This window comes from Salvelinus namaycush, chromosome 20 (genome assembly GCF_016432855.1).
Source record: "Salvelinus namaycush isolate Seneca chromosome 20, SaNama_1.0, whole genome shotgun sequence".
In the NCBI taxonomy this organism is placed as follows: Eukaryota; Metazoa; Chordata; class Actinopteri; order Salmoniformes; family Salmonidae; genus Salvelinus; species Salvelinus namaycush.
The window spans coordinates 10,493,376-10,511,319 of NC_052326.1; the positions used below are offsets into that span (position 1 = coordinate 10,493,376).

Sequence of the window (17,944 nt, forward strand, 5' to 3'; positions counted from 1 at the left end):
TGTTCTCGATCAAAGAACTCCTGTGGCTTATTTTTCAAATTGTCATGTTTTGTTTCTAAATGTCTCCGCAAGAGTGAAGGTTTCCCGCGAGAGAGTAACGGTTAATGTGATTGGATGTTAATTATTTGACTAGGCTACCTGTATTTGACATTGTGTTGTTATTTCACTGAACACTAGATGGTTTAATTTTATTTTTGGCAGTGAAACAAGGCTACTCAGGCGAGAAAAAAAACTCACACAAATGTATAGCCCTGTTGGAAAATATAAATGTACTGTTTGAAAATGTAAAGATATATTTTTTTTTTCCAGAGAGGCGGGGCCATTTTATTTCATTTTTTAAAGTGTGAATAGCATTTTTATTTGGCGTACCCCCGACTTCATTGCGCAATAGGTATTTTAGATAGCGATAGGTATTTTAGACTCCTGGATAGGTATTTTAGATAGCAATCTGGTTGATGACGTGGCACACAATCATTTGGTGATGCATGCTACATCTGAGCAGGGGAACGCGACACACATCATCGTATCATCTCTCTCTCGGCATGTTTGTCCCATTGAGGTATAAAATAACAGTTTGTCCCAACAAAAATAATGTATCTAGGCTAGGTAAAATGATTTTGCTCTCAAAGCCCCCAAATTGTAGGCCTATTTAACTTCAGCTTTGCCTAATGGCCCTGCCCCTGGAGAAAGTGAGTAATCCTTTCAGTAAACAAGTTCAGTCTGCAATCATCATAACAAACACCTTATAAGGCATTGTAGCCAAGACACAAACTTCACAGACTGGGGAATGTCACAGACAGATCTAATATCATACTGGCCAACAATCAGAAGCTGTTTTATCTTTAATCAATGCAATACAATGTTTTGCTTTGCATATCATATCTCTTGGTAAGAAGTCCCAGACAGAGGCTATCTTGGATTGCTGGTATGTTACTAGGTTTAATCTCCTCTTTCCATCACCACCCTCCCATTTCCTTCCCTCACTTTCTCCCTCTATCCCTCTCTGTCTAGCCTCATTTACACCTTGCACTAACGTGAATTTGTGATCTTATCAATATGATCCAATCACTATCTGATCAAGGTTTGTCGCATCTACACATTGTATTAAAATGTGTCTCCTATCCATCCACTGTGTCCACATTGTGACCAGATTAGCTAATGCCTCCATGTACGCAAATTATTTGACAGATATTCTTAAAAACTATTATGAATTTAAGACAATTACTGATGCCATAAGTCAATGGTGCTACCTTTCAATGATTTTAGAGGCCGGTATCATTATGACTTAAGGATTGTTCCACCTATAAGGTGCCTTTTGAGGAGTGTAACTTGGTGAAAATAATAAAGAGCACATGTTTTCCCATCTCAAGAGGTTGAATAAAAAGAATACTATAATAAGTGCCCATTAAGTGTAACAGGGTTGACAGTAACAGGGTTGACCGTAACAGGGTTGACCGTAACAGACCATAACAGGGTTGACCATTTAATCTTAAATCAGCCATAAATCCCCTTGTGACAGGAGGAATGGAAGCGTGTTGTGTGTAACAGCGAGGGGCAATTGAATGCAAGCTTCACAAAAAAATTTCACTGTGAATAAATGTCTAACCTGTCTATCTATGCCTGTCTATCACGGTGGACGTGTTATGCTCGACTCGTTCAGTTTTCAGAAATTGGCCAAAAAGAGTAGAACCAGCTCACATGCTTTTACACTCTGATTTATCTGTTAGATGTTCAATGTTTCTTTTGAAAATAAAAAAAGGAATAGTTTCACCATATTAAAACAAGAGTTCAGTTCTCGTAACAGGGTTGACCTTAGATCAAGAGACAGGTTTTATCCTTACCTTTAAATGAATAACTAATCACAATAAATAAATGAAATGACTTTGTTAAAGCAACAAAATAACTAGGGCTTTACAATGACGGTGGAAAGTTGGGAGATATTTTGGGGTTAAGTGGGTTAAAATCTTCCTAGAACTCCCAGAGGGACATGTCAAAATTGTGAATTTTGGCACTTTAGTAAGTCTCTATTCATGTGAAAAAATATATATATTTATTGAATTTTCCATGTGGTCTATATTAGAGGACACTTCATTTAGTATAACAGGCTTTTAAAATTCTATATTAGTGCACAATTTCTACTTAAAATATCTAAGTCTGGGTTTACATAGGGACGCAAAAGGCACTTATTTTGTGCAATGACCCTTAAAAAGATCTCAATCGGATCACAATGGCTTTGTTTACACAGGCAGCCCAATTCTGATATTTTTTCCACTAATTCATCTTTTGACCAATCACATCAGATATTTTCGCATCAGATCTTTTTCAGAGCTGGTCTGATTCGTCAAAAGACCAATTAGTGAAAAAAATTGGGCTGCCTGTGTAAATGCAGCCAATGTGTCTTTTAATTGTCTACACCTGTGGACGAGATCAGGGGCGCATGTTAGCACCAGGTATAAACAGGGCTTCTCTCACACTCTATTTGTTTTCTCTCTCTGCATCTCTCTCTCGCAAACCCTTTTCCTTCAGCCATCTAAAGCACTTTCTTTTTCTCCTCCTCTCTCTACATCTCTTTCACAGTCTACGTGTGTACCCAGCAGACTCCTCCCTAAGTCCCAGCTTGGTTTGGTTCTCTGAGTTCTTATAGACTGAAGCCACTCCAGAACTCCACTGTCAGAGATCACTCTACAACCAGGGAGTTTCAGCCACACACACTACAAAAAGGTAAGATGGGACTATCTCAACACCTACCAGCTACTGTAGCCACTGCTTTCATGATGCATAGTATACAGCAACAGGCCGCAGAACACATTCAAGATGTTTATTACTATCCAAGGCTGCACAGATTCTTCTGCTTTTTCACTTTAAAAGTGCAGGGCAGATCACATTTGATGTGCTAGAAATTTAAAAGGGTAAGAAGGGTAAAATAAGCTGTTGTAAGTAGGGAATTAATTACTGAGTAGCTTGATCGTGTGTGTGATAATGACTGCAGCTTTTAGATCATGATGGATGACAGAACACATTGTTAGATGTCAAATCACCTAAATGTTTTGGCTGGCTACATTCATGATTCTATTTCCTGAGCAGCTGCAGGAAAGGAGTCACAACTCAGGAAATGATGAGTAATGTATGTGACCAGCTTCCTATGCAATGTGTTGCTCAAAATATTTTTTCAAAAGTGATATTCTCTGTCTAAAGCTGCCTGACCTGGTCAGTGACTAAGGTCATGAAGTGACTGCTAACATGTAGTTGAATTGCATTAACATTTGGTAATTTAGCAGACGCTCTTATCCAGAGCAACTTACATGGACAATTAGGGTTAAGTGCCTTGCTCAAGGGCACATCGACAGATTTTTCACCTCGTCCACTCTGGGATTTAAAAAAGCGTCGTTTCGGTTAGTGGCCCAATGCCCTTAACCACTAGGCTACCATAAAATGAAGATAATTTCCTCTTTACTCAAATTGCTGATTAGCACCTTCTGTCTTGGTGACATATTTCAACAAGAGATTGAAGTACAATGCACTCATCCAACAGCAATTTATTTAAATTCAACAGTAGACTTGATAAGTTGGGTTTGGTCAAAGACTGTTCTGAATGAGTGTTCTGGCACCTCCCTAGCCTCAGGAGTAACTTTGAATTTCATGAAAAGGAGAATAAACCGTGAAAGTGCCTGAAGGTACTGTAGCCAAACCCAGCAGCAGTTTTAACTCTAAGGCCATTTATCTTCATTTTGAGTACATTCCTAAAATACCATACATTTAGACAAAAGGGTATATATAGAGGATACCCAGGCTCTATTGTGTAAATACTGTATGTTCTCTCATTTGTAAAGTTCTTGATTACATGACCAGAACCCTAGTTAGTCTAACTGGTTGACTTAAAAAAAATAAAAAAAATTGTGGTCAAGTCACAAGGTCTGGAAAAACCTCACATTGTATACACAGCGTCAAGCATTCCTCCTACTGTAGGTCTCCTACCATCCAATGCGTGTCAGGAACTGTAGAAGTATACTTGCTTATTTATATGTAAGGAACTCCTCCCATTCAGTGGGTGTCCAACAGAAGGAACCACATACCTCCCATTTCTATGTAAGGAACTAACACTCCACTAACTCCGCAGAATGCCTTTGGGAGGAGGAAATAAGTGTGGCTGCTGCCAGAAGACCGTGTACTTCGCCGAGGAAGTGCAGTGCGAGGGGAAATATTTCCACAAGTCCTGCTTTCTGTGCAGTAAGTGATCTGCGTGAGGTCATCCCGTTCTTTCGTAAACCCCATTGACTTGACGACTAATGTACCAATTATTCTGAGCTGACATTAAGAGCTCAGGATGGAATGTGAAGTATTTGGCACTCGGAGGAAGCGGAGCATCCAAAGGTTCTCGGTTCTCGCTAGCATGTCCTTATTTGGAGAGGGAGAAATGGATGTGTCACAGGCCTTATATGGGAGAAAAGGTACCAGAGTGATCTGGCTCAGATGAGTGTTTGTTAGTTTGAGTTAACTATGCACCTCTCTCGCCCCCGGAGTCAGAACGTCAAATGTTAAACTAACACTGTGGTGATCCCATAATGTCTTTGCAGTGACTCAGACTCTAAAGAGTCAAATGTCTGCAACTACATGGCCTGTTGCTGATAAACATAACACGAGATGACCTCCAATTGGAAGACTGTTAGTATTGGTGTGTAGCTTCTAAACTGCTTGTGTTGCTGATATGGCACAGCATTGACCAATCAGTCCAATGCCACTAAATCTGTCTGCCTCTCCCTGCCTAAAATATTCTGCTCTTAGTGGCATGTAAGAAGAACCTGGACAGCACAACGGTAGCCTGCCATGTGGATGAAATCTACTGCAAATCCTGCTACGGCAAGAAGTATGGGCCAAAAGGCTATGGCTTTGGTGGGGGAGCAGGGACCCTGAGCATGGACACGGGGGCACATCTTGGAATCAGACCTGAAGAGTAAGGAAGTAATCTTAGAGTTGTATGTACTCTCCATACCAATAGGTCTACCAGGGCTATTTCCACAGCACTGCTGATATTCATCATTCCCTTCTAATAAGGTACTGATTTAAAACCTGGGATAACATTACATTAATTAATCAATCAATTAGGGATAAAGGAAAACCTGCAGACCTTGAGGCCTGACTTGAATGCTGTTCTATGTAGTTTAATCATAACAAATCTAACCACAGTGAGCTGCATAGTGTTAGTCATTACATATCCAGTAAGACAGTCCGTTTGTTCATCAACAGGCAAGCAGCCCACCGCCCCACCAACAACCCCAACGCCTCAAAGTTGGCCACTAAGTTTGGTAGCTCAGATGTGTGCCCGCGCTGCGCCAAGGCTGTCTATTCTGCCGAGAAGGTGCTCGGAGGTGGAAATGTAAGTCAGTGTTTTGGGCTGATCCTGTTTTTTGGAAGGGGGAGAGCTACATTGTGGGTAATCTCCAAAACCCTGCTTCTCCTGAACATCATGGGGTGGTACCCGGACACAGGTTAAGTCTAGTCCTGGACTAAAAAGCACTTTTAATGGAGATTCTCCATTGAGCTTGCAGTCTAGTCCAGGACTAGGCTTAATCTATGTCCGGGAAACCGCCCATATATTTAACTGTACTAATGGCCATACTGTATCAACGGCTGCGGTGGGTCAACGGAAATGCATGATTGGGGATATCTTATCTGTGTTCAAATACTGTAATGTGAAGGAGGAATACCAGTTATTGTTGACATACTGTATCTGTGCAGCCCATTGCTGAGACAACACTTCTCCTAATCTGTCTTTTCCAGTCCTGGCACAAGAGCTGCTTCCGCTGTAGCAAGTGTGGGAAGGGGCTGGAATCAACCACTGTGGCTGACAAAGATGGTGAAATCTACTGTAAAGGTGGGTGTACTCTATTTCTGAACTTCTACTGAAACAGAATTTAAATAACTAGAGAAAATACAAATACTGTAGCGTCTTATCAATTTATGTATTTATGTACTTTTGTATTTATATACATTATTATATCACGTATACTACCTTTTCATCCACAGCATGTTATGCCAAGAACTTTGGTCCAAAGGGCTTTGGGTTCGGCCAGGGGGCAGGAGCTCTGGCACATGCTCAGTAGAGCTCAAGCCTCCTCGGACTCCTAAACATTTGACTGCAAATCCCTGGATTCTCCAGTCAACCTGTTTAATCCTGCTGTCTCATTCCAGCTACTGGCAGAGGCTCAATAGCAACACACAGTGCACAGTTTACCTATGTGCTTACCTGACCAGCGGAGTTAGCTGCTCATGTTTTGTTTCTAAGATCTGGCATTAATGAGGTTAATACTCTGCATGATAAATTTTTTTGTAACCACTGAGAGAACCAAGACTTACCAGCTTGTTCATTTTGGCCTAATAAACTCCTTTTTGCAATTTGAATATACACCAAGTGAGTCAGTTTATTGACAGTAAGTTGGACACACCCTGGTTTTGTTTGGCAGTTGGTGAGTTTGCTTAACAGGGTCAATTATCAGAGGCAGAGTGAAAGACGAAAATCATAAAGTATTGTAGTCCAAGGCTATGAATTCTGAAGACTTGCATTGATCTTATCCTATGAGATATACTGTGCACATTAAAAGGTAACAAACTAAGAGAAAAAAGCATTGAATTAGATTATGGGATCATTGTTTGGGAAATAGGCTTAATTGACAATAGCACATCTGGCAACAAACAACCCGATTTTTAAACAGTTTGGACATCAGAGCAACCTAGAGGGAGTCAGAAAAGGAGGTGCATATGATAGGTAAGCTATACAAAAACTTGCTGAGAGCATATCCTACTGACAATCTCTTAAAAGAAAATGACTATTAGAACCAACATTTAAGTTGATTTTGTTGGCACAAGATGGCGGGAAGGTTTGAGCATAATGGCATTACAGTTAACAAATGTATGCTTAATCCAGTATAAACTAATGTAAATTTATCCACAAGTGTAAAACTGATTCAATCCACACATTCTGTGAATGTTAAAGTCTAAATGTATGGGCAGAGATAGAAAGTTGCCTGTCAGAAGTATTACAATTTAAACTTTCAATCCGTCTGCATATTTCAAGACATGGCATATGGGCGAGATGCCAGTGGGCTGGATGATTCACTTCTCACTCATCTTGAAAAAACATGTACTTAAACCTGGAAATCAATGTGCCATAATTAATACAATGGGAAATCGAATTACTAAAAAAATTGAAACAATATGGGTGACGAGAAATAAATTGGTACCATTTAAGGCCATGAGTCAACCATTGTCATTTGATGGGGGGAAGAGCTGTCTGGGTTTGTTATTAGAACTATTTTTACCCACTGCAAAATGCAACTGGGGCACTAAAGAATTCCACTCGTACAAAAAGAGGAATTCCTTTTCAATTCAGTCAGTGGTTACATTGCAAGTTAATGTTTTATTTGAATTATAATTGGCGGAATTCAGACCTGAGATACATGGAACTTAATTCCCTTTTCACACACTTCTCTCTTCGAGCATTCTGACCGAGAACTTAAGCATGAGGAAATGCATGTGCCAGCCATTTGTTTGTGGTGAAGATCACAGAAATGGAGGTGTGGCAGATCTGTCTACCATAGGAGAAGCTATATAAGGACAGGACCATTGTAATGGCTGAAATGGAATTAATGGGACAGTATCAAACATGTTTGACTCCGTTCTATTTACGCCATTCCAATGAGCCAATCCTCCTATAGCTCCTCCCACCAGCCTCTGGTGTATACAGATTAATGTTCTGATCTTGACATGTGCTGCGTTCATAGAAATGTGGGAAGGTGGTATTTACCACATACAACTGGGAGTAATCTACTTGAACACCCCTCCAACTGGTAATTAGTGGGAAACTCGTTTATCATCCCTGCGCTCCAATTTCTTCCACATGCTGATGTCACCGAAAGAATTTTCCTCGATAACAGCACTTTCGGCAGTTAAATGCAACAAAACATTCATAAAAAGTTAATATTATTTTAACTCTATAATTTGGTTACACGCATGTGGCTGTACTGTTAGTTTGTGGTTGATGCAGCTTGTTGGGCATTATCCAATCAGCATTTCTTAAATAATTAAAAGCAAGTGAATGCATCCAACTGGTATTTATTACTTTCCCACATGGTTATGAACGCAGCATTAATTCCCTAATAATTCCACCACCTTTACACAAGGTCAAGCAAACCTGTCTGTTGCAAGTGGAAAAACACTTTTTTTCTGATAGAAATAACGGCGTTCTCTATGTACTTGTAATTAATAGATTGATACGAGCTATTGATAAGCGCTAGCTAAATGGGTAATCTGTTTGGATAAAGGGATTGTAAATATAGGCTAAATGACAATTAGATATATTTTACCTTATGATCTCTGGAGATACAGTAGAGTATGAAATGCTATGCCGATATGCAGAATTTAATGTATGGTTTTATAATTTGCAGGGATTACATTTGAAAACACAAATGGCATGACAAGTAATATTTCACATTTGTTCTGTCTAGAATGTTTTAATCATGGAATTCGATTATTTAATAATTAGTTCTTATCAAATTAGTAATTTAACACGATATCAATGGTTTTAATCATACGCACCGACTTTTCCTATTACGCAAAGAACAAATTCAGTTTGCGCCTGTGACCGTGCTATCGAGTGCCATGTGTTCGCTACCAAATGTCATGGTTTATTTGAATCCTTTTTACGGTAATTTAGCTAGCTAACCCAAACAACAATCGCCATGTTTTTCAAAATGTCCAAGAAATTATTCCAGTAGTCACGTGACTTGTATCTGCTCTGTGATTGGATGATACAGACCGCAATGCTGTTCGGGATGTGTAGTTTGTTTGTCCCCTAACGCTGGTATGTACTGTATACAGTCTTGTACCCTTGACTCTTTCATATATCATTTTTTTAAGCAATTTAAATTATTTTGAATGAATGGGTCACCCCAGAGATGATTATACCTCTTCAACATTTGGAACCACGCTACCAGCATGTTGTTGAAATGTGTATGCCAAACCATATGTGTATGCCAAACCATAACTGCAGAAAGAGGGACACAGCCCATCTGAGCCCTATTAAATTGATTCAGTGCGTGCAAAGGAGCCACACCCGCTACACGCAACAGCGCCTCTTCAACCTCAGGAGCCTTAAGAAATTTGGCTTTGCAAAACAAAACGTTGATTTGATTTTGACAGAGATGGAATCCATACCTATGACAAAGTATTGCAACTGTTTAGTCATAATCCTCTCTGTGTACGTGGGCTGCTCGTTTCCATGCAACAGTCAAACAAATCGACAGCACTTTGGTTGATCCTGCTGCCATATATAAATCGAAATGAAAATCAGCTGTCATGCGATGCATCAGTAGGCCTAGTTCTCAAGTGACAGAAATCCCAACCGACATTCTCCTTATTGCCTGGTACAACAGGCAACCATAAATGGGAGATAGGCCTACTTGCTTCTTGACAAAAAACAGCAGAAGCATAACAATCAATTTCAGGCCTGCAAGTTTGCAGTAATTTCACATTGTCTAGGGGTGCAGAGAAGATATAGCAATTGTATAACTCATTTCATGCAATTTTTCGTAGCGGCCGCGGCCCCCTAAATGGTCGCTTATGTCTAGGGCTGGCCCTGCGCACATACACAAAAGCAAACCAAGCACTTAAGCATCTGACAACCCAATCAGAGTGGTAGAATCAGATGGTGATACACTGGTCTATGTATAGTTGGCAGGACCCTGCTATTGTGTGGTGGATATGATTGCATTCCTTTCATCAACTGCGGGGCTTAACATTGTCTGCAGTTAATATTCTAATCAGGCCGCGGGGGCCTGCTGTTCTCAGGGGGCAGCGTGTGTCTGCAATACCTTTCTCATTACCAGCAAACAGAGATCTGAAATACAGGGTGAATACAACCCAGGGCCGGCTCCAGGCATAAGCGAAATAAGCAGTCACTTAGGGCTCCAGGACGCTAGGGAGCCCCAGACCAAAAAAATAACTCAGTCGGGGTCTCAACTTCCTGTTGAGAGTTAGAATGGTAGAATACACAAGGTGCAAGTTTGAAATGTGGTTGTGCATCAGCAATTTTTCTCGTTATGTCAGTAACTGACAGTCACTCAATTAGCCATGTCAGCTAACACTTTTCAGATTGGTAAATTAGTCTTGCCAGCTATCTAAACTTGTAGTTCTCATGGCTGAATAACAACCGGGCCAAAGGCCCTGACCTCCAGGGGGCCCCCATTGATTTTGTTAGTCACTCTCACTCAGATATCATTAACATTATATCAGGACATTTGCTTTAAAAATGCAACATTTTCTCTACACCCCATGGCAAAATATGTACAATTGTATGAAATATGTTATAAAATTGCTAAATGTTCTCTTCGCCCAATGGAAAAATTTGTAGAATTGAAGGAAATAAACTTTAAAACTGACATGTCTCTCTGCCGTCAAGAGGGGGCCCACTAAAATGTTTTGCCGGCGAGGTGGGGGAGGGGAGGCAATCAAATCTCGCTTTGGGCCCCCAAAAGGCTAGAGCCGGCCCTGACACAACTGCTTGCAAACCAACCCACTGGATAATTTATCAAGGCTCCATCATAGTCAGAAAATAGTAAAAAGCAGAGTTGTGTTCATTTGGACAACTTCCTCCACTTGGTTTTCATTACTGTCCCCAACCAACAGTAAGACTGGGCAGGGTCTTCGCAGTAAAACTGACATGATCCTTTGTAGCTCAGTTGGTAGAACATAGAGCTTGTAATGCCATAATAGTGGGTCCGATTCCCGGGACCACCCCATACATAAAAGCTATGCACACATGACTGTAATTTGCTTTGGATGAAAGTGTTTGCTAAATGGCACTATATTATTGTGATACCTGATAAGGAAAGTGTCTGTCCCCACCTGGCACAACACACAGCCCACTAACACAATGTGTTATCACTGAGCAGCTGCTGGATCATGACCTACAGTACCAACACCACTGGAAAGTTTAGCATCATAAGCATTGGATAAGGGAGACCACTAGGGTGTGTGTGTGTGTTCTATTTAGGGGTCCCAGTGACGGGCAGGAGGGACAATGGGAGGCTGAGTTAAATACTCTGGTGCATTCTTCTTCCCATCACTCTGAGCCTCTACAGGACATCTCCAAACTCAGCAGAGAAAGGTAAGACTGGACTCCTCTCTGAATGTGATATTGTGTAGACAATGCTTAGAGCTTTTCTGTATTTCCTGAATTTGAGGTTTTCAGGTCTGATAATTGCAGAACATTATTCATTGTAATATTTGTTATTATCGGTGTATTTCCGTATGTATTTTTGAAAACTATTTAACTATTTTGAAAACATCTTACATACTTTTAGATTCTATTTACAGATGCTCAAAATTAAACTGTAAATCAGTAGCAAATCTAAATAAACATTTTAGGGTAGGCCTATTAGGAAAATCTGGAATCAATTTATGTTTTCTGTCTTTTTTTTCTTTTCTTTTTTACAATTTGTTTGTTTAGAAAATGTATTTAGCAATTTCAGGTTTCCAACTTATTTGAGTTTTCAAATGTCTCTTTTGTTCTATTCAATTGTCTTTTCTTTTGGGAAAGATTCTTTTCTGAGATTGTTTTACAGGTCTTTCTATGTTTTACCAGTTATTTCTGTAAAGTATTCCACACTGGTTTCCCATTACTAATCATTTACACTGGATTCCCATCCAAACTGGACACTGAAACATTCCTTTATGGAATTGGGAATTCTAAAAAAGAACTTCCCAAATCCAGACCTCCTGGTCTATTTGTGGAGCATTATCCAGTGAAAATAAGCAGGAGAAAGCTAGGATTGTTATCTGTCTGGAATAGTTACCATGCCAGGGCTGATGCACGTCTCTCCCCCTGTCTGCAATCACTTTCTTTTTGGGGGGAGTGCCACTGTCAGCAGAGAGAGGCGGCAGGGGGATGGGTCGCAGGCCCCAGGCTCCAAGCCAGAGGGTCAGATGTAGAAGTGGGGACTGGTGATGTAGACCACTTGGAGCCCTGAGCGACCACTTGACCTGCTGATAATGTACTGTAGTAGTTGGAGAAAAACAACTCATGGCTAGATAGTAAACAACTATGACCAAATGGAAACATGCTCTATAGTTCATTTAGCAAACGAAGGAGTGAATAACAAAAAAAAGCTATGATTTAGGTGTTTTTCAGTCATATTACATGAGTATGATAGTTACTTTTCATAAAGATGACAATACACTGTAGAATCATGCAATTACTTTGTGTTGCATATCAGTACATTGAAAGCTGTGATGATATGTCAAGGGAACTGAAATGGGAGACATAATTACCGTAGGCTTACAGGTGCAAATGGTCTCTCTTGTCAAGTTCTTCAGAAACATAGGTTTTATTTTTGTGTTCTAGGGGAATCTACATTGCCAAGATGCCGGAGCAAGTGTAAGTGTATTCTTTTCCAGTGAACCCCTTCATGAGACGGGTCAGACAGCACATGCCAGTTATCTTTAGAAACACTAACAATGACTGCCTGATAAATTCTGTGTGCCACATTGGGAAGTATTTCAGATATTATGCTAAATTATGTTTACACTAAAATGTGTTTTTTTTCTTTACAGACAAGAGGTGAGATTTAATTCTAATTCTATTGCATAAATGCCAATAAACTCTGATTAAGTGAGACATTAATTATACTGTCAATCTATGACTAACTTAATCAAATTGATTCATCTTTTTGAAGCGAAAGTCGAAGATCTCGGCCTCCCGTAAGCTCATGCTCAAGGTGAGTCCATAGCCACACTATGACCACAGCAATAACACTTGACTGTTTGGCAATTACCTCAGCCGTACGAGGCCATACGTTTGAAATATTTAAATGTGTTTTCAGAGCTTAATGGTGGCCAAGGCGAAGGAGGAGATCGAGCAGGAGATAGTGGATAAAGAGGAGGAGAAGGAGAGGTATCTGACAGAGAGAGCACCCGCCTTACAGACCGGTGGCATGTCCTTTGCTGAGCTCCAGGTACTCCCATCCATACATACGTTCAGTAAACCTATTGACTACATTGTCCTGGGTACTAACTAGTTCATTGCAAAATCCGAATTTCCCCAACAGGAGTTATGTCGGGAGTTACATGCCAAGGTTGACGTGGTGGATGAGGAGCGATATGACATTGAAGCCAAAGTCATGCACAACACCAGAGAGGTACAGTGCCTACAGTGCCGCTTGAAACATACCTTCTAAATGTGGTTCATATATCCACGACATGGTCGACTCCAAGGGCTAACTTTAAAGACGGTGTAATCTGAGATGCCTTTTGTGTAGCCCATAGAGAAAGAAGCCATTTTAGTTGTATCTCTAGGATGGGGTCTACCTCTTCTTTCCATCTGTCCTGTAGATCAAGGACCTGAACATCAAAGTTTTGGATCTGAGGAGGAAGTTCAAGCGGCCCAACCTGAGGAGGGTAAGGGTCTCTGCTGACGCCATCTTGCGCTCCCTCCTGGGCTCCAAACACAAGGTCTCCATGGACCTTCGGGCAAACCTCAAGTCAGTCAAGAAGGAGGACACAGAGAAGGTAAGTTTAGTTTTTCCTGGTAGATTTAGTGTGTCCTCATAAGATCAAAGGCAGCAGGCAATAAATAGTGTGATGCAACGATGAGTTTTGCTACGTTTGTATAATATACTGCCTGGAGCTTTATTTAAATTGTCAATATTTCCCTCAACCGGTGGTAATCTATATATCAATGACAGGAGCTAACAGTTTGTTCTTGTAACGTGAAGCTGTAACCAGGCTGATATACTGACATCCTACTGACATGGTAGTGACTGCCAATTGTGTGTATGCTCTGCAGGAGAAGACAGTGGAGGTGAGTGACTGGAGGAAGAACGTGGAGGCCATGTCTGGCATGGAGGGAAGGAAGAAGATGTTTGACGCAGCCAAAGGCACCCCTCAGTAGACAGAGAATATTACAGATGTTTCTTTCATTTCTATTCATCCTGAACATTCAAAATGCATTAATGGTTTAAAGTCTTGTTTCAGTGGCACTACAATGCTTGTATTTATTGTTTAGCAAGGCTTACACAGTACAAGCTGTATGCTGCTACAATCACAATGTTCTGCTTCATCCTCACTGTTAATATTGGCCTGAGAAGAAATTATAGAGTAAATGATAGTTCATGCAATTCCACTCATTTTGCCATGGGGCAGAGAAATAATTTTGCCGTTTTAAAGCTTATTTGCTTGCCTGACACCTGAATTTAATTCCGCTGCTCTATCAATCGCGTCATACATTGTCTGAAACTAGAAGTCGATTGTGCTGATGCCAAAATGAGGGGCGTTGTAGAAAACAAATTCATCAGCGATTGGATCATCTCCAACCAATCAGAGTATCAAAGTTGACAAGGTCATCATGCAGGGCAGGTTTGGCCCGACACTTTCTGGGACCAATCAGAACGGTCAGAATGTGTTCGCATTCTACAAGACGTCAGGGAGGAAAGCAAATCTAGACTCATCGTGAAGAAGAAACGCTAGTGGATGTGACGTTTGGCCAGAGGGATGTGGATGGTTAGTCAGGCTACTAATGTGCTGCTATTCTACACATTTTGCCATGGGGTGGAGACAACTTTTTGGTGAATGTGAGATAGTGAGAACGACTGACAAAATCATAAACTGGTTACCAACGTAATTAGAGCAGTAAAAATAAAAGTTTTGTATCTGTGGTATATGGTCTGATATACCACGGCTGTCAGCCAATCAGAATTCAGGGCTCAAACCACCCAGTTTATAATGGCCAACGGGTGGGTCTAATCCTGAATGTTTATTGGTTAATCCTGGGCCCAACATCACCGAGCCAGCGATACGCACCGGAGTGGAAAGCGGTGGATGGCCTCGTCCACTGATCGTCGCCGCTGTGGAAGTGGGTGAGTGCTATGGTCCTATGGTTTCTCTCGACTCACCCGGCTCCAGGATAGATTTTGACTCTTCAAACATACCAAAGTCGCTATATGCGATCCCTGACTCTGCTTCTGGTACGCAAGCTGTTTTAATTAGTTCCCCGAATCCAGTGCAGGCGGGAGGGATTGTTAATTGCGCTACCGAACTGCCCCTAATCAAAACGAAACAAAACGGCCTAAACCCAGCAGTCAGAAAACACAGAAAATTTAACTTTTTTCAATGTGTTAATCACTCTCGAGTCATCTGGGACCCACGAGCTAAGCCCAAGGGACTACTAGGGGGGCACTTGAACATTCGTAGTGTCATTCCAAAAAGTTATCAAATTCAACATCTACTCACAGACTCCAACCTTGACTTTCTCTGCCTCTCAGAGACATGGCTCCATAAAAACTCTCCATCTGCTGCTTTGATTGTGCCTGGCTACAATGTTTTCAGGAGAGACAGGACTGAAGGAAGAGGAGGGGGTGTGATGATTTACATTAAAGAACATATCCGATGTAAACAAATTGAGTGGTCATGTGATAATGAACTAGAATGTATTGGCCTGAACATTACACTGTCTCCCCAAATGTCTTTTACCCTCATTGGAATGTATAGGCCACCTTCCACCAAAAGTGTGTTTTTTGATCAGTTTAATAACATGCTTAGGGTATGTGATTTTGGGAAAGAGGTCATCTTAATGGGAGATTTTAACATTAATTATGAAGACAAGTGTTGTAGGAAAACCCTCAAACGGATCACTAATACCTTTGACCTTACACAGCTAGTTAAAGGGACAACCAGGGTGACTTGTTGCTCTAAAACACAGATTGATTTGGTGTTCAGTAATAAACCAGAGAGAGTGACTAACTCATTCAATATGGTTACTGGGCTATCTGATCATAATCTGACACTTATAGCCAGAAAGCTGTCTAAGAGCAGGTTTAACCTCTCTACTGTTAGAAAGCCTGATCAACTAAGAATACCTAAGAGTGAATTAAGCTATTTTGAAAACGCAATTAAGGGAATTAACTGGAATGATCTCTTGTCCTATGCAGATGTGGAAGCTGATAGTCAAGTTTTTCTATCCACAATCCAGACTACATTAAATGGTTTCCTAAAGAAAATCAAATCCAAACCTGGCCAAAAGAGCACTCTTCCTTGGCTAAATGGAGAAATCTGGAAATTGATGAAAGAACGAGATTATTATCTAAAAATAGCCCTAAGATCCAAATTAGAGCATGACAGACGTAGGTTTACCATGTTGAGAAATAAGGTGATGAAAGAAATCAGACAGGTCAAGGCAAACTTTTTTATTAACATAATTGGTGAAGCAAAGGGAAATTCTAAACTGATCTGGGAGAATCTAAAAAAGTTAACAGGGAAAGACCATAGTAACACTGCAAAAAGACTAGAAATCATGGTGAATAACAATCTAACACAGGATGCAGTCGAAATAGCAATAGCCTTCAATTCCTACTTTATTGACTCTGTCAGGGTACTGACACAGAACCCCTCCACTGGTTTCTTGGGCTCAGTGCTAGTAAATGATGTTCAACCTGTCTTCATCATAAGGGAGGTTTCTGAGTCAAAGGTGGACAAGGTGATTAGCTCACTAAAGAACTCTAAAGCCAAAGATGTGTTTGGGATGGACTCTACCTTTCTTAAAAACTACAAAGAGTCACTCATTGGCCCTATTACTAAGGTCACCAACACATCTATTGGTCTCGGGGTGTTTCCAAGGGTATGGAAGTCGGCCATAATAACGGCCATCTTTAAATCGGGTGACACGGCTGACGTGAGTAACTACAGGCCCATTAGTATACTACCTGTGGTGTCAAAGGTTGTTGAAAAGTGTGTAGCAGAACAACTGATTGCCCACCTCAACAACAGCCCCTTCACATTACATTCCATGCAGTTTGGCTTCAGAGCGAAACACTCCACAGAAACGGCCAACTGCTTTCTTCTGGAAAATGTGAAGTCCAAGATGGACAAAGGGGGTGTTGTTGGGGCTGTGTTTCTGGACCTAAGGAAGGCTTTTGATACTGTTAACCATGAGATTCTCATCACAAAATTGTCCAAGTTCAACTTTTCCCCCGATGCCTTGAGATGGATGAAATCATACCTTGAAGGCAGAACTCAGTGTGTCAGAGTGAGCAATGAGCTGTCGCCCACTCTTAGCTATGATGTGGGCGTGCCCCAAGGGTCAATACTGGGGCCCCTCCTGTTCAGCCTGTACATTAATGATCTGCCTTCTGTCTGTACTGGGTCTGAAGTTCAAATGTATGCAGATGATACAGTGATATATGTGCATGCAAAGAGCAAACAACAAGCTGCACAAGAACTCACTACTGTAATGGTCCAGGTTACAAAGTGGCTCAGTGACTCGTGTTTGCATCTCAATGTGAAAAAAACTGTTTGCATGTTCTTCACAAAGAGGGCAACAGATGCTATTGAGCCAGATGTCTATGTGTCAGGGGAGAAGCTCCAGGTGGTATCTGATTTTAAGTACCTTGGCATCATACTTGATTCCAACCTCTCTTTTAAAAAGCATGTGAAAAAGGTAATTCAAATAACCAAATTCAACCTAGCTAATTTCCGATTTATACGAAATTGTTTGACTACAGAGGTAGCAAAACTGTACTTCAAATCTATGATACTCCCCCACTTAACATACTGCTTGACTAGTTGGGCCCAAGCTTGCTGTACAACAGTAAGACCTATTCAGTCTGTCTACAAACAGGCTCTCAAAGTGCTTGATAGGAAGCCCAATAGCCATCATCACTGTCACATCCTCAGAAAGCATGAGCTCCGGAGTTGGGAAAATCTTGTGCAATACACCGATGCATGTCTTGTATTCAAGATCCTAAATGGCTTGGCTCCCCCTCCACTCAGTATTTTTGTTAAACAGAAAACCCAAACATATGGCAGCAGATCCACAAGGTCTGCCATGAGAGGTGACTGTGTAGTTCCCCTAAGGAAAAGCACCTTTAGTAAATCCGCTTTTTCTGTGAGAGCTTCCCAT

The 17,944-nt window shown here is 40.9% G+C and overlaps 2 protein-coding genes across 3 annotated transcripts; both read left to right on the plus strand.

Annotated features, from left to right (window-relative positions):
• The first annotated feature begins 2,547 nt into the window (after positions 1-2,547).
• Positions 2,548-6,399, plus strand: LOC120065661 (cysteine and glycine-rich protein 1-like). Of its 2 annotated transcripts, XM_039016730.1 has the most exons (6): positions 2,548-2,721; positions 4,118-4,227; positions 4,783-4,951; positions 5,245-5,374; positions 5,779-5,872; positions 6,025-6,399. In XM_039016730.1, exons 2-6 carry the CDS (start codon positions 4,119-4,121, stop codon positions 6,099-6,101), a joined length of 579 nt encoding a protein of 192 aa, XP_038872658.1. In that variant the 5' UTR covers positions 2,548-2,721; position 4,118; the 3' UTR covers positions 6,102-6,399. The 2 variants fall into 2 exon arrangements, with proteins under 2 accessions (XP_038872658.1, XP_038872657.1); XM_039016729.1 differs by lacking the exons at positions 2,548-2,721; positions 4,118-4,227 and adding an exon at positions 4,247-4,448.
• A 6,482-nt stretch (positions 6,400-12,881) lies between these two features.
• On the plus strand, positions 12,882-14,218 carry LOC120065663 (troponin I, slow skeletal muscle-like). Its single transcript, XM_039016731.1, has 4 exons — positions 12,882-13,007; positions 13,101-13,190; positions 13,384-13,560; positions 13,838-14,218. Exons 1-4 carry the CDS (start codon positions 12,882-12,884, stop codon positions 13,940-13,942), a joined length of 498 nt encoding a protein of 165 aa, XP_038872659.1. The 3' UTR covers positions 13,943-14,218.
• The last annotated feature ends 3,726 nt before the right edge of the window (positions 14,219-17,944 follow it).

Bases quoted from the DNA above. Each gene is read 5' to 3' on its own strand.
- LOC120065661 (XM_039016729.1), top strand. From the start codon at position 4,325: ATGGAATGTGAAGTATTTGGCACTCGGAGGAAGCGGAGCATCCAAAGG. The intron at 4,449-4,782 runs GTACCAGAGTGA...TTCTGCTCTTAG, and splicing joins GGCCTTATATGGGAGAAAAG to TGGCATGTAAGAAGAACCTG. The intron at 5,375-5,778 runs GTAAGTCAGTGT...TGTCTTTTCCAG, and splicing joins AGGTGCTCGGAGGTGGAAAT to TCCTGGCACAAGAGCTGCTT.
- LOC120065663 (XM_039016731.1), top strand. From the start codon at position 12,882: ATGGTGGCCAAGGCGAAGGAGGAGATCGAGCAGGAGATAGTGGATAAA. The intron at 13,191-13,383 runs GTACAGTGCCTA...TCTGTCCTGTAG, and splicing joins TCATGCACAACACCAGAGAG to ATCAAGGACCTGAACATCAA. The intron at 13,561-13,837 runs GTAAGTTTAGTT...TATGCTCTGCAG, and splicing joins AGAAGGAGGACACAGAGAAG to GAGAAGACAGTGGAGGTGAG.